Source organism: Phyllobates terribilis, unplaced genomic scaffold, assembly GCF_046119375.1.
Source record: "Phyllobates terribilis strain yellow unplaced genomic scaffold, ASM4611937v1 Scaffold_1__5_contigs__length_1240528914, whole genome shotgun sequence".
Taxonomy (NCBI): Eukaryota; Metazoa; Chordata; class Amphibia; order Anura; family Dendrobatidae; genus Phyllobates; species Phyllobates terribilis.
Genome location: NW_027362761.1, coordinates 1,146,197,813 through 1,146,214,597, shown reverse-complemented (window position 1 = coordinate 1,146,214,597; position 16,785 = coordinate 1,146,197,813). Strand labels below are relative to the sequence as shown.

The following is a 16,785-nucleotide window of genomic DNA, read 5'->3' as shown; positions in this document are numbered from 1 at the left end:
CGGTTCTGCTGAAATCAGGGATTAGGTGACTTACATATAATATATATGGGCACCTTTAAATATTGCAGTTCACCTGTGTGAAACTGTAAATTCCCAAATCTGAGTTTAGTGTCACAATTTTACAGGTGAAAATTGAAATATCATTAAGGTGTGTCATTAATTCGTATGGATAAAGACAACAAAAATGTACCGACTCCACCTTTACCAAACAAAGAAAATAATTAATGATGAGCAGTGTATTCATTACAGGTATCTGTGTGACTGTTACACCCAGTATAATATTTACTTAATTATGTAATATTTGCTCGTCACCCTATAGACACAATCCCTATATAAGTACTGCATCCGTCCCCAATATTACATTCCGCCTACAACAAGCTTCCTGGACGAACCGAGGAGCTAATATCACATCCAAAAATGACCCAGCTGGAGGTTGCAATTCTTTCTATCCATGATGTCTTCGACAAATATTCCTCTACGGAGGGCAACAAGAACACATTAACCAAAGAGGGAATGAAGACTCTGCTGGAGAAGGAACTGCCTGGGATCATGGTGGTAAGATTTTAATTCACGTACATATAAAAAATACCTATCTGTCAGGTGTGTTTGTGAATGTAAGGTTCACAAAAATAAAAATGGAACATTGAATAAATAGCAATTTAGTAGAACCAGAACATCTCTCTAAAGCTGCTAGAAAACAACTAGATAGTAATTCCTGATTTACTCTAAATAAGGAACATATCAACAGGGTTTAGATAGATAGAAACATAGATAGATAGATGATAGATACAGTAGACAGGTGTTATGGCTGTATATATACTGAAATTTCCATAGATGATAAGTGGCCAAGCTTGAACAGTATTTGAAAAACTATTTTGCAGCCTGGTAATCAGGAGAATAAGAACAAGCATATGTAGAAGATATTTCTTCTCTATGTCTTCCAATATGACAAGGGGAAAATGGGGATCCAGCACCTCTGATCGGTAAATTCAATGTTTGATTAAAATAACAACATTTATTGAAAAAAGATTAAAAATAATTCATAATAAAAAGCGCTATGTCAGGAGCATGCAACTGACGCGTTTCGAACACAATGTTCTTAATCCTAGTTGTGCATGGTGTTGGCCCCATAGATGTTGTTTAAATAGTATTAAGCAAAGGAAATGAAGTAGGGAAATGAGTCATAAAAAAGTCCAAATATACATAATAATGAATCAAAGTCTAATAAATATACATCAAATCAGTTTTGATATTCATACCATCTGGTTTTCAAAACTTTTTTTGACTTTCCTATATTACATGTCAGAAAATGTTTTTCCGTGCTCATTAATGTATATACATAAATAATTACAAACAATTAATATTCATCAAATGGATTCTCCTTCTACAGTAGAAAATGATTTTTTCAATATGGACAATCAAGCAAAATTACGCAAAGCTGCTAATATTTTTTCAACATAAAATAAGGACATTTCAGAGGATCAAAATGCCATAAAGGAATCTTTAAAATAACTAGAAAAACACATGGTCAGTAGACTTAAAATCTGGTGGGATTTTGTAACATTACAAAATTATATAGATAAATCTATGATTCCAAGGGGGCTGAGAATATAAAAAAATGCCCAACTTCAATTTCATAGTGATGACTTTGCACGTAAATGGGATGCAGTTCTTTTATACTGCTCCATTCAATTAATGACACTCATAATTCAAAATGAGAAAAATACAATTGAAGCAATTAATCTGGAAATTAAAGAAATTGAAAAAATCCTAATACCACATGTCACCACGGATATATACACTACCACAAAAACTAAGATCAACGAGAATTTATGCCAATGGGAAGATAACATCACCACTATCAAAGTAAATTTAAAAGAGACTTTATGGATTACGAAAATGATCACGTCTATGATTTGCATCAATATCAAGACAAACCTAAAGCAATATTAAGAAAACGGACAGATTTTATCACACAGAAAAAACAGAGACAATACCAAAAAAAAGCAAAAGGGCAGGTAGAAAACACCAAAAAACAAACGCACAACTACCCAACACATAAAAAAATAGACAATTCTGAGTCCAAGGATGATCTAACTATTGTCAATTTGTCTGCTACCATTATAAATCAACCACAGCTTAATGTCCTTAAAAAATACCTAAAATTCGTGCCTACACAAAAATTTGATTTGCCATCTACTCTTATGGATGTAAATAAGTTTATAAGGCGCTTGACTGTAAAAAAAACATTTCATGCAAAATGATGTTATGGGTTCTAAAACTGAAACACATCGGAAAAGTGAACATATTAATGGATATGCTGATGTTACTTTTATGGAACAAGTTTCTCTATTTAATTTACAATCCCTGTCGGAAAATGGTCACAAAAGATCTTCTTTACACGACAGTAATTTTGATGCAAAATACCCAATCTAGATTTCTACCCTGTACAAACCCGCAGTACGGCTATGGCTGATTTTCCACAGTAGTAGAAAAAATACTTAAGATCTTACATGACAAATCATTTCCCTTGTCGTCAAATTTGATCATACAAAACATTACAGAACAATAAAAATACAGTACAGACCAAAAGTTTGGACACACCTTCTCATTTAAAGATTTTTCTGTATTTTCATGACTATGAAAATTGTAAATTCACACTGAAGGCATCAAAACTATGAATTAACACATGTGGAATTATATACTTAACAAAAAAGTGTGAAACAAATGAAATTATGTCTTATATTCTAGGTTCTTCAAAGTAGGCTCCTTTTGCTTTGATGACTGCTTTGCACACTCTTGGCATTCTCTTGATGATCTTCAAGAGGTAGTCACCAGAAATGGTCTTCCAACAATCTTGAAGGAGTTCCCAAAGATGCTATGTGTTAATTCATAGTTTTGATGCCTTCAGTGTGAATTTACAATTTTCATAGTCATGAAAATACAGAAAAATCTTTAAATGAGAAGGTGTGTCCAAACTTTTGGTCTGTTCTGTATTGAAATTAAAGATTCTGACAAGGATGGATCAATTGTTATCTTGGATAGGGGACTCTATGAGAGAGAAATCCTGAAAATGTTAAATGACACAAGAGTTTATCGCAAGATTAATTATGATCCTACACTACAAATTCAAGAAAAATTGAAACAACTTCTAGATAAAGGTCTGGGATTCGGATTAATCAATAAGAAACAAGCTGAGTATTTTAATCCTGAAAATCCGCAAATTCCTTTAATTCATGCCTTACCTAAAACACACAAACAGGTGTTTCCACCCCCATTCAGACCTTTAATATCCGGCATCGGATCTGTGTCAGAAAACCTCGGCAAATGGTTAGATGAAAGGTTGCAACCTTTGGTTTTGACATCTCCCAGTTATATAAGGACAGTAAACATGTATTGAACATCATAACAAACTTAAATGGTGTAAAGATTATATCTGGTTTACTTGTGATGTAACCTCTTTGTATACCTTAATACTACATGAACTGGCATATGTATCAGTATTACAACAACTTCACAAATATTCTGATTATTCTGAAGAATTAATTGATTATATTCTACAAGACATGAGTTTTTTATTGACTCATAATTAGTTTTCATTTTTAGGAGTGTTTGATATGCAATGTCAGAGTTGTGCGATGGAGGCTAAATTTTCTCCAGCTCTCACTAATATTTTTATAAGCTGGTGGGAAGATCGTTTTATTTACAACATGTCTAACCCTTTTCTGTCAAGTATTTTTGGTATGGGCGCTTCATAGACGATATCTATCTGGTGTGGCGATGAAGCGTCCATACCGCAATTTATGGAATATATGAATAACAATAGTTGCAATGTCCATTTTACCTTTCATTTTAATTTTTTGCAAATTACTTTTTTGGATATACAAATGAGCGGAAATGTCTAGGCTGAATCAGTTATTTCCAGTTTATTTAAAAATGCAACGGCAGTAAATTCCCTGTTGTATGCAACAAGCTGTTACCCCGGACATGTAGTCCATAATTTACCTGTGGGTGAATATATCTGTGCAAAGTGCTGTTGTACTCTGAATGAACAATATGAAAAAGAGTGTATAACTGTTGTGCACACGCCCGGACTAACTGGGGTGTGCGTGATTAGTGATCCCACTGTACCATGAACCGAGGAGTGCCTAGAGGGGCGTAACTAAGTATCAACCCGATCCGACCAAGGTCGCACGGCGGCTCAATCGACTCTGTGCACCAAGGAGGAACCGGGCAGAGGGACCAGGCGCTACTCCAGGTCAGGCCCCGGACACGGCTGTTGACCCACACTGGGGAATACAGGAACAGGCAGGCTAGGCTGGCTCACAGACAGGTGGGTATTGGCAGGCACGGCTGGAGTGCAGATAGGAGGATACTGGCAAGCACGGCTGGAGTGCCGACAGGGAGGCACTAGTAGGTTGGAGCGCAGGCTGGATAGGGTCCAGTACAGACTGGCATTCAGGAACAAAACCGCAGAAGCGGTAGACAAGCAGAGCAGAGAGGAACCGCCGGAGCGGTGGGTAAAGCAGAGCAGAGAGATACCGCCGGAGTGGTGAGCAAGCAGAGCAGAAGGAACCGCCAAAGTGGTGAGCAAAGCAGAGCAGAGAGATACCGCCGGAGCAGTGAGCAAGGCAGAGCAGGAGGAACCTCCGGAGCGGTGAGCAAGCAGAGCAGGAGGAACCGCCAAAGCGGTGAGCAAAGCAGAGCAGAGAGATACCGCCGGAGCGGTGAGCAAGGCAGAGCAGGAGGAACCGCCAAAGCGGTTAGCAAAGCAGAACATGGAGATACCGCCGGAGTGGTGAGCAAGCAGAGCAGAAGGAACCGCCAAAGCGGTGAGCAAAGCAGAGCAGAGATATACCGCCGGAGCAGTGAGCAAGGCAGAGCAGGAGGAACCTCCGGAGCGGTGAGCAAAGCAGAGCAGAGAGATACCGCCGGAGCGGTGAGCAAGGCAGAGCAGGAGGAACCGCCGGAGCAGTGAGCAAGGCAGAGCAGGAGGAACCGCCGGAGCGGTGAGCAAAGCAGAGCAGAGAGATACCGCCGGAGCGGTGAGCAAGGCAGAGCAAGAGGAACCGCCAAAGCGGTGAGCAAAGCAGAGCAGAGAGATACCGCCGGAGTGTTGAGCAAGCAGAGCAGAAGGAACTCCCAAAGCGGTGAGCAAAGCAGAGCAGAGAGATACCGCCGGAGCAGTGAGCAAGGCAGAGCAGGAGGAACCTCCGGAGCGGTGAGCAAGCAGAGCAGGAGGAACCGCCAAAGCGGTGAGCAAAGCAAAGCAGAGAGATACCGCTGGAGCGGTGAGCAAGGCAGAGCAGGAGGAACCGCCAAAGCGGTGAGCAAAGCAGAGCAGAGAGATACCGCCGGAGCGGTGAGCAAGGCAGAGCAGGAGGAACCACCGGAGCGGTGAGCAAGGCAGAGCAGGAGGAACCTCCGGAGCGGTGAGCAAGCAGAGCAGGAGGAACCGCCAAAGTGGTGAGCAAAGCAGAGCAGAGAGATACCGCCGGAGCGGTGAGCAAGGCAGAGCAGGAGGAACCACCGGAGCGGTGAGCAAGGCAGAGCAGGAGGAACCGCCGGAGCGGTGAGCAAAGCAGAGCAGAGAGATACAGCCGGAGCGGTGAGCAAAGCAGAGCAGAGAGGAACCGCCGGAGCGGTGAGCAAGGCAGAGCAGAGCGAAACCGCCGGAGCGGTGAACAAGGCAGAGCAGAGAGGACAGGGCTCTGTTCACACTGAACAGACTGGAAGGGACAAGCAGAACCAGATACACACAAGATACTAGCAATGAAGTAGCGAGTGGACTCTAAACTCACAACAGAAGTGCAGAGGCAACGAGTAGGAGTTACAGTAGGTGCAGGTTCAGAGACTGCAGGAAAAGGGAAGGTACAGACACAGAGACAAACAGGCTAGGAGAGTGTTCAGACAGGACCTGACACTGCAACAAGATACAGGAGCGAGTCTGGGTATACGGCCCCCTATAGAGGCGGACAAACAGGCTAGGAGAGTGTTCCGACAGGAACTGACACTGCAACAAGATACAGGAGCGAGTCTTGGTATACGGACCCCAGAGAGATGGACAAACAGGCTAAGAGATAGTTCAGACAGGCCTGGGAATACAGCCCCCAGGTTGGCGGACAGGCAAGAAACAGAACGGGACCTGGCACATCAGAGGCAAGGAGCCCTCTGAAGGTAAGAGTTGCTCAGGCACCTTCTTCTGGGAGAAGGAGGTTTAAATATCCAGTGACTCACAGCAATAGGCTGGGGATGCATTAGGGGTGTGCCCACAGCAGCTACAAGAATCAGGAAGTAACTGGGCCGCTACCCTAAGCAGTCAGATCAGAGGCATGCACACAATATGATTATAAGATTTGCAAGCTGGACTGAAAGGTAAGATTGTGATCTTGCATAGTGGGAGATGGTGCACTATGCAAGTGACGCACCCCCTGGGCCATATTCTTTAGGGGAATACCCGGAGCCGGATCAGATGGGGGGTTGTAGTCTCCGAGTGGCTGTGACCCGGTCCGTGCCCAGGGTGTCAAGCTCAGTGTGTGGCAGTCCTTACTGATGTTACTAAAGTTGTTTATGTCGACTACGCCACCCGTTGTATTGCGGTCACTACGGCCGCCGCTGCAGCAGGGTCCACTGAGGCTGATGGTGTGTGCGCAGCTCAGGTAGTATAACCCCCAACGGGAGGGGTATAGCCTCAGGGGGTCAGGTGCAGAGGATGGTGGTTGTGGAGGTGCAGTGAGGATGGTAATGAGAGACAGAGTCGGGTTGTGCAGTTCAGGGTTTTTACTTACTGCAGATGTTCCGGTCACTCCGGCCTTGAGTGACCGCCCGAGCCGTGCTGCGTCCACCAGGTCCTGGACTCGGCCAACCCCCAAGTAGCTCTGGAGCGTGGTTCTGAGCTCCCGTTCTGTCCTGTCCTCGTCTCTGGCCTTCCCCACCAGGGATCCACCTAAGTCCGGCTCCCTCGGGCCTTCTGTTGGGAAAACCCTTGACTCTGGGTTCCCTGACCCTACGCGTGGTCTGCCTTCCGGGTGGATATGGTGGGTGGCCGTGGCAGATGCTGCCCACGGCCTCCGGTCTCTGGCTGAGGTATGCTGTAGCCCCCACCAGTTTGGGATCCGGTACCCTGTTGCCAACTCTTCACCCTGTGGTTGTATTTGGGCTCTCAGAGTTCCTTCTTTCTCCCCCTCTGGGTCTTTCGTTATCTCCTATCTCACTCTGGGCCTGGGGCTGCTCTGCTCCTCTGCTCTTTTCCTCTGCAAAGACTGGCAGACTGACTCAACTCTGACAGACTGACTGACTCTGACAGACTGACCCTGATCTTAGATGGTTCCCACCTTTTATACTCCCTCTATGTGTGAGCTCAGGTGACCAGCACCCAATGAGCTCCTATCTTTACCCAGACTGCTCCCCCTATCTGCCCCTACACTACTGGGATGGTCCACCCCCCTCCCACTCCAGCCAAGGACAGACTCGGTCGTACCTGCACATTTCTAAGTGGGAGTACCGTTGGTCTGCCCTCCGGAAATGGGATGTGTGTAGTGCATGCAGCCTTCTGAGCTCAGCTCCACACTCCATCCTTACCCGGGAGTGGAATATCACACCTCTGGGTTGAGGTGCAATACCCCTGTAGCAGCCGAATCCTCAGGGTGCTACATTCCCCCCTGGTAAATCACAGCACGTCCTCGGGCTGTAAGAGATAAAACACCAAAACATACAATTTTTGCATAAACAACATAATAAAAACATATAAAACATATATATCAGCAATAAAACTTTTCATATAAACATTCTTGTTTCTGGTTCCTCCGGTCACGGTGCAACTTGTGACCGGGTAAAGTGCGACAGTCTCTTTTGGAAGAAAACACGGTTTTCCTATAAAACCGGAAGGGGGCGCTTTAGGAAGCGCAACTATATACAAAGGGGAAGGTGGCCGCTCTCAGTCCTCGGCCAGGTATTGGGAAATAGGGTCACACGGGTAACAGTTTAATTCTCTGGTCCCAACGGGGACTATATTAGCAGCAACGGTTCACTGTGCCCCGACGGGCAACTATTTACAGTCTCTCCTCTACCGTACTCAACGACGGCGTCCTCCTGCTCGTTCTTTGTGTTTGGTTCCAGGTTCTGGTTCAGACCCGTCCGGGTCCTCTTGCTCCTCCTCACACCGCAGCTCCTCCTCCGTCAGGTGATGCACATGGAGGGCGTAGGGTCCTTTGGCACACTTGTGCCGGGTGAAGGTGACCTCGTCCCCTAAATACAGGTCACGACCTCTGTGTACCTCCGGTAGGTGGGACTCAACGTCTCTTCTTGTCACGAAGACGTCGCCTGGGGTGCGGTGATCCCTGATGAAACCCCACCCATGCTGCAGATTAAATTTTATCACAGTCCCGATGGTACGGGGACCATGCGCTGCACGGGGGTCTCTCCTGGTCCGGCTCTTCTGCTCCGCGCTCCTGACTTGGGCTTGCTGTTCCCGGACCCGCCTCTCTCTCCGCTCCCTCTCAAAAACCTCGAGCTGCTGGCGGCAGCACTCTGCACGCTCCGCTGCGGCTGCCCGAGTCTCCTGAGTGAACCCCATGAGATCTTCTCCGGTGGGGTCCCACTCAAACTGGGTCTCTTCAAGCGGGGGCGAGATCCTTTTTACGGGCTTTGGAGCCGGGATCAGGGGTTCACACATGGGCCTTGCCCTCTGGAGTTCTAGTTCGTAGTACTCTTGGGGCCAGATGAAGGGCTGCCCATCCGGCCAGGTATGTTGGGTGAACAGGTTCTCACCCAGGTGCGGCACTCTTGATGTTACGGGCGCTGTGGTGGTAGCGGCGCCTGGATTGCCCTGGCCTTGCGACCAGGCTTGGGGCACTTTGAAGGTGAAGGGCACTGTAAGGACGGCGGCGCCCTGTGTTACTCGGCCCTGCGACCAGGCCGGAGGCTCCGCGGAGGTAGGGGGCGCTGTTGGTATTGCGGCGCCCGGGGGTACTAGGCCTTGCGACCAGGCCGATGGTACTTCCTGCTTGGTCACGCTCGAGGTCGAGGCGTGTGACGTCACAGGGGTCGCGGCTTCCGTTTGAGGCCTAGTCTGCGGCGGTGATGTTGCAGCGACGGGCACGGCAGGGGGTACTTCGGGCTCTGCGACGGGGAGCTGGGGCAGGTACGCGGTTTCCCGGTTTGGGGTATAGACGTCCCCTTTACCTGCCTCCATTCGTTCGGCTCCCTTCTCGGCGCCGTCTCCGGCCTTCAGTCCTCCTGCGCCATCCTCAGAGGCGGTCTGTCTCCTCATCTCGGGTGGCGTGCTCCGCTGACGGGTTCTTGTCTGCTGGGCCATCTCACGGCTCCATTCTGCTAACGTCTCTCGCTGCACCCGGGCCATCCTCCGTGCGAGGCCCTCCAGCGCAGTCTGTGCACACTCCCGATCTCGGGGGAGCTGTGCCAAGACCTCCACTAAGCCTAGTGGGGTCGTTGCTTCTAGCAGGCTCCTGACCAACGGGTCGGTGCTGCTCTGCTCTCCTCCCGTTGTCTCCAGCAGGCCTTCTGGAGTGGCGACCGGCAACAGGCTCCTGACCACTGGGTCGGTGCTGCCTGGAGTGGCGGCCCGCATCAGGCTCCTGACCACTGGGTCGGTGCTGCCTGGCTCTCCCTCCATCTCCGGGTAGGCTCTTTCTGGACTCTGCTCCAGGCTTCTTGTCTCCGGGTGCGCTCTCTCCAGACTGCTCCAGGCGACACCCATCTTTGCTCTCTTGTTCTCAGTCCTCCCACTTCGAGGGCGGTCCCGGGGCCACTTGGTGATTGTCAGCTCCAGGGGCAGTTCTTTCACGCTGACAGACACCTCTAGCATCACAGTCTCTGTTGGTGGGGGCGGTTTCCACTTTTGGCGCCATTTTCGGTCCTGGCCCACGATGGGAGGTGGCCTCTTGCCATCCTCTGGCACGCCCATAATGGCGTCCGCTCTTCCAAGGCGGGAAACCTTTGGAAATGGCGGGAATCGTCTCCCAGTGGCGGGAAACTCTGCAGATGGCAGGAAAAAGCTGTTAATGGCGGACAACCGGCGGGAATCGATCTGTGATGGAGTCCGATGGCAGGGACCCTCCGGGACCGGCAGGAGACTTCTTTTTGAGGTAAACTTGTTCTTTTCTTCAGGCACGCAGTACCCGGGTGTTGCGGGCACGTTATCCTGCCGACTACGCCAAAGTTGACGCACCCCCTGGGCCATATTCTTTAGGGGAATACCCGGAGCCGGATCAGATGGGGGGTTGTAGTCTCCGAGTGGCTGTGACCCGGTCCGTGCCCAGGGTGTCAAGCTCAGTGTGTGGCAGTCCTTACTGATGTTACTAAAGTTCTTTATGTCGACTACGCCACCCGTTGTATTGCGGTCACTACGGCCGCCGCTGCAGCAGGGTCCACTGAGGCTGATGGTGTGTGCGCAGCTCAGGTAGTATAACCCCCAACGGGAGGGGTATAGCCTCAGGGGGTCAGGTGCAGAGGATGGTGGTTGTGGAGGTGCAGTGAGGATGGTAATGAGAGACAGAGTCGGGTTGTGCAGTTCAGGGTTTTTACTTACTGCAGATGTTCCGGTCACTCCGGCCTTGAGTGACCACCCGAGCCGTGCTGCGTCCACCAGGTCCTGGACTCGGCCAACCCCCAAGTAGCTCTGGAGCGTGGTTCTGAGCTCCCGTTCTGTCCTGTCCTCGTCTCTGGCCTTCCCCACCAGGGATCCACCTAAGTCCGGCTCCCTCGGGCCTTCTGTTGGGAAAACCCTTGACTCTGGGTTCCCTGACCCTACGCGTGGTCTGCCTTCCGGGTGGATATGGTGGGTGGCCGTGGCAGATGCTGCCCACGGCCTCCGGTCTCTGGCTGAGGTATGCTGTAGCCCCCACCAGTTTGGGATCCGGTACCCTGTTGCCAACTCTTCACCCTGTGGTTGTATTTGGGCTCTCAGAGTTCCTTCTTTCTCCCCCTCTGGGTCTTTCGTTATCTCCTCTCTCACTCTGGGCCTGGGGCTGCTCTGCTCCTCTGCTCTTTTCCTCTGCAAAGACTGGCAGACTGACTCAACTCTGACAGACTGACTGACTCTGACAGACTGACCCTGATCTTAGATGGTTCCCACCTTTTATACTCCCTCTATGTGTGAGCTCAGGTGACCAGCACCCAATGAGCTCCTATCTTTACCCAGACTGCTCCCCCTATCTGCCCCTACACTACTGGGATGGTCCACCCCCCTCCCACTCCAGCCAAGGACAGACTCGGTCGTACCTGCACATTTCTAAGTGGGAGTACCGTTGGTCTGCCCTCCGGAAATGGGATGTGTGTAGTGCATGCAGCCTTCTGAGCTCAGCTCCACACTCCATCCTTACCCGGGAGTGGAATATCACACCTCTGGGTTGAGGTGCAATACCCCTGTAGCAGCCGAATCCTCAGGGTGCTACACAAGCATGCCGCCAGGGATGTTACAATAACCATTGATTCTCGCTTCACCAAAAGAGGTTACTCTAACAAAATATTAAATTCAGGCAAAAGTAAAGCCAATTCTAAAAGTAGACAAGAATATCTGGCCCAAAATAATAAAATGAATCTTGCCAAAGATGATTTAAGTAATCAATCTACAATTTTTTTCTACAAATTATAGTAATGACTATCATCAGGTAGTAAATATTATATACAACATTTTTTTTATATTCTATACACTGATAGTCTAAAAAAAATTCTTCATTATGGTTGCCGTTTTATATCTAAGAAGGGATTAACCATTGGAAATAGACTTGCCCCAAGCGACCATACAAATTTAGACAACCGCATTAATGTTCAGAACTGGGTTTCCATCAATGGTTCATATCGGTGTGGAAAAAGAAGTTGCGGCCATAGGCGGATTATAATGAGGGCAATCTGGGCAACCTCCCAAAGCTCCGGGGGGGCCCATGACCAGATTGCCCTCATTACAATGTTTTATGCGCTGCCGCCATGCCGCTGATGCGGCACACATACCCGGGCAACTTCACGCAGGGGCAGCAGACAGGGCCGGGGAAGTCCTTTGCCGCTCCCCCAGCAGCTCCTCGGCCGCTCCCAAAGCCCGAGGAGCTCTTGGCCGCTCCCCGAGCAGATATCAGACACAGCCAGATCTGTGCGCGGCCGTGTCTGCTGAAATGACGTCACGCAGTGTGTACTCGGCCTGTACTGCTCCGTACTTACTACTGGAGAGGACCTGGACCGGAGACAAGCTGGGGGATGGTGAGTGCCTGCTTCCCAATGTAACCCCTGTGTGTCTGTGTACATGTATAATTGCGTTTATGTATGTGTGATATGGCTGTTTATATGTATTTTTCTGCATGTCTTCAAATATGTTTACGCCTGTATATGTCTTTGTATATGTCTGTATATGTGTCTGTGTGTACATTCCTGCGACCCATATATGTGCAAGTCTGCTTGTATATATGTAGTATCTGCGTCTCTGCCCCCTGCCAGGCAGAGACGCCGCCCCTCTTACCGCCGCGGTCCCCGCCTGGCGTCCTCCGGCGCTCCTGTTCCTGCAGCTGCTGCCGCCGCATCTTCCCGGGCACTGTGCTTAGGGTGCGCGTGCTACCTCCCTCTTAAAGGGGCCGCGCGCCGTCCTAAGGAGTCCCCGGCCAATGGCTGGAGGTCCTCCCATATATAAGGCACCTCCTCCAAAATGGAGGTGCCCGTGCAAAGTTGTAGCACTGTGTACTTACCTCTGCTTCAGCACTCAGGTTCCGCTGCCTGCCTGACGATCAGTCCTGCCCGCTAGCCTGACTACCAAGTCCAGTCCGCCAGCCTGACTACCAAGTCCAGTCCGCCAGCCTGACTACCAAGTCCAGTTCACCAGCCTGACTACCAAGTCCAGTCCGCCAGCCTGACTACTCTCCAGCCCGACAGTCTGTCTTCCGTTCAGTCCGCCAGTCTGTCTATGGGCTCTGCCCGCCTGCTTACCTGGAAGCACCTGCCTACCTGCCAGCCTACCTGGAGGCTCCTGCCTGTTACCTGCCGTGCCTACCTGCCAGCCTACCTGGAGGCTTTTGCTTGTTACCTGCCGTCTCTGCTGCCTGTTACCTGCAGTGCCTACCAGTCCGTCTACCTGGATCACTCGTCAGCCTGTCTGCTGTGCCCATCTGCTATACCGGTCAGTCCCTGCCTTCTGACCCGTGGGAGTCACCTGCTCTCATACAAGGTCGGTCCCAGAGTAGCACCTGGTCCCTCTGCTCGGTTCCTCCCTGGTCACGGAGTTGATTGAGCCGCCGTTTGACCTTGTTGATACCTAGTTACGCCCTTCTGATCCCTCCTTGCACCGCAGCACAGAGGTTCCACCACCCGGATCCGTAACAATATACATGACTACGTGTTTGACTGCATGTGCATGATTTTGTGTGCACGTGCCTGCTTGTGTCTGACTGCAAGTGTGACTGCGTGTGTGTATTGTACCCCGGGCGCTATGTACGGCCCCATACTGTATCCCGGGAGCTATGTGCAGCCCCGTACTGTAACCCCGGAGCTCCGTGCGTGCCCGTACTGTAGCCGACCCCGTACTGTAGCCCGGGAGCTCCGCGCCGCCCCATACTGTAGGCGGGAGCTATTTAGAGCTTCGTACCATATCTAGGGACCTATACGGAGACTCGTACTGTATATAGGGAGCTATGTGGGGTTTATACTGTATATAAGGGGATTATGTGTGGGCTCATATTGTACCTAGGGGGCTCATACTGTATATAGTGGGATGTTAGCATACTCAATTGTGGTCAATATTAAGGCATACACTTAATTTATAATTTAAACGTTAATATTAATATTGTGCAGAATTAATTTCAGTCTATTAGTGCGGCTTCCACAAAAGTCATGGTCTCTCGTGTGGCCCCTTGGGAAAATTGATCTCCCATTCCTGTTCTATTTTGTTTAGTGCTATGTTATGCACACAAGGGAAAAATTTGCGCGGCACGCATAACGCGCCGCTTTCTATCTTTTTCCGTCTACAGATATGCACCAAAGCACCTGTGTGTTGCTCACATGACCTATCACATGATTTATCAAAGGGGATCATGTGACATGTCATGTGATACATCAGGTATCGGGGGGCCCCGCCTTCTAAACTGCCCGGGGCCCTGGCTACTCTTAATTCACCCCTGGTTGCGGCTTATGTGCTTATAAGCTTAACACTGGCAAATGTGCTTCAATGAAAGACAAAAAGGAATACCCTATAAAAAGTTTTATAAATTGTAGCAGCACCTACATTTTGTATTCTATTACTTGTGATAAATGTCAATTGCAATTTCTATGGTGCACTACAAGAACTCTCAGAAAGCGCATTTCAGAGGACATAGAGTATATGACTCACAGAACTACACCACACAAAGTCTATTAGGTGCTTCTCAGCACTTTGTTAATTGCCACAGTGAGGATGTCAGTTCTCAAAGAGTAAATGGAATAGAATGGGTTTTTTCTTCTAAAAGAGGAGGAGATAGACTTAGGAAATTGCGATATAGGGAAGCAGCATGGATTTTAAAATGAAACAGCTGAAGACCAGATGGTATGAATATCAAAACGGATTTGATGTATATTTATTAGACTTTGATTCATTATTATGTATATTTGGACTTTTTATGACTCATTTCCCTACTTCATTTCCTTTGCTTAATACTATTTAAACAACATCTATGGGGCCAACACCATTCACAACTAGGATTAAGAACATTGTGTTTGAAACTCGTAAATTGTATGCTCCTGACATAGCGCTATTTATCATTAATTATTTTTAATCTTTTTTCAATAAGTGTTGTTCTTTTAATCAAACATTGATTTTTCTGCATCAGAAGTGCTGTATCCCCTTTTTCCCTTTGGATTCCTCTCTTGTTGCTGACACAAGCCTTTTGGTTCGTGCACAACCGGAAAAGCCTTTATACAAAAGGACTGGTGAGCTGGAATACAAAACTTTTTTTCACTTTCCAATATGACAGTAGCCATAACTAGTTTAAAGTGTTTTCTCAACATGAAAGATTGCTAAATTGTGAAGTGCTTGCAAATTAACAAAAATCTTTCATTCTTACAAATGGAGGGATTATTCATTGCATAGTTTACTGTTCCTTGCCCAGATAAATTGCAGTGGTGGCTGGTCTCCTAGTCAATGAATCCAGTTCTTGCAAGTTTTTTGCTGTATAGATTGTAAATACTAATCTGAAGCCTGCTGGAACGCTCTAACGGCCAGCTTTAGTGACCCTGCTCTACTCTGATGCTGCAGCTGCAATGTTGCCTCTCCTTGCAGGAACATAGAACACATAGACCAGGCCATTGGATCAGCCATGCAGCCAGCCTTAGCTGTCAATCTTCAGGAAGGCACTTTCCTCTGGCAAGGGGCAAGTGGAGAGGTAGGGGAGCAATGCGCTCCTGATTGAACTTGAGAAAACCCATTTAAATGCTTTATAAACATTTGCACTTAATGTTCTTAATTCTTCATTTGCTTCTTGATGCACCGCTCCAGCATTTTTTTTTTCATTTCAGCACTGAAGTGGTGCAACTAATCTAAGTTATACTAGTTATAGCTAGTGTTATACTCACCAGCCTCCGTCTTCAGCTGTTCCCGGATCCGCTGAGCTACAGTCTGGTGACGGGAAATTCTGACTGACCAGAAGTCAGAGGTAACGGTCTCGAGCTCCCAATACAAGTCTATGAGAGCCTCATTCTGGCCACACTCTGATTCAGCTGTGCCTAACAGTGTTTGCTGCTGGTGCGATCCGGCAGGTCATAAACTGCTGGAGATCAACCGGAGCGGTGCCGATAAAATATGAAGACAGCGGCTGGTAAGTATGAGACTAGGTGCAGGAAACTTGGTGGCACCACTTCAGTGCTGCAATAAAAAAAAATGTAAATGTAATATTACTTATTATTATAGCGCCATTTATTCCATGGCGCTTTACATGTGAAAAAGGGGTATAATACAAGAACAATTACAATAATCTTGAACACAATGTGACAGCGACTGGTACAGGAGGAGCGAGGACCCTGCCCGCGAGGGCTCACAATCTACGCCAAGTTTCTAAAAAGTCTTTATGAAAGCACCACTCCAGCGTTTTTTCTTCAGTGCTAGAGTGGTGCTTTAAACCTAAGGTCCTTGCCCCCGGTTTTATAGTCCCCTTCCGGCATCTTCACCTTTTTCCGGCACTGCTCCGGTCCCGTGGCGCCATCTTGTATAGAGACAAAAAGGGAAGGTGCACGACAAATAAGAGTAATAAGTAATATAGGGTGCTACATCATGTAGAAAGGCAACAACATGTATAACAAAAAAGAAAGAACTACATGGAGTTGTCCACATCTAAAACATTTATTGAGCTTTTACCAAGTGTCTTCATTTGACATGTACATCTTAGGGCAATGTGAGTGAAGTGACCGCGGGCAAGGCCACGCGTTGGTATCCATGATCTGGCCCAGCAAGATCCCCACACACAGACTCTATTTTGATAACCGTATCTTTACTTGTATACATTTTTAACACAGCAGAACACAATAAATGACAACCGTAATTGTTCACAGCAATAATGTGTACTTATAAGCTGACCCTCACTGTCCCTACTCACACGTTACCAGTCCTTTACTCCAGAAGGATGTGTCCCCCGTCGCAGGCCTGTCTGTCTTTGCAGGAAGGCGTCCCAGCCGAAGAAAACAGGAACAACAAACTTCGCTGAAGAAAAGAATACTTCGGCCTCTCGCCAGAGGTCCCGCTTACAGTCTCTCTGATCCGGATAGCAGCTTTTGTGGATTCCCTTGTGTAGTCCACACTCCACACCAGGTATTAGATTAATC

At 48.2% G+C, this 16,785-nt stretch overlaps 1 protein-coding gene across 1 annotated transcript in view; it reads left to right on the top strand.

Moving 5' to 3' along the window:
- The first annotated feature begins 327 nt into the window (after positions 1-327).
- LOC141162199 (protein S100-P-like) overlaps positions 328-16,785 on the top strand; it is a 34,696-nt gene continuing 18,238 nt past the window's right edge. The window contains exon 1 of the mRNA XM_073648049.1: positions 328-555. Within this exon, the coding sequence (XP_073504150.1) occupies positions 418-555 (138 nt within the window). The 5' untranslated portion in view covers positions 328-417. The remainder of the gene's footprint in view (positions 556-16,785) is intronic.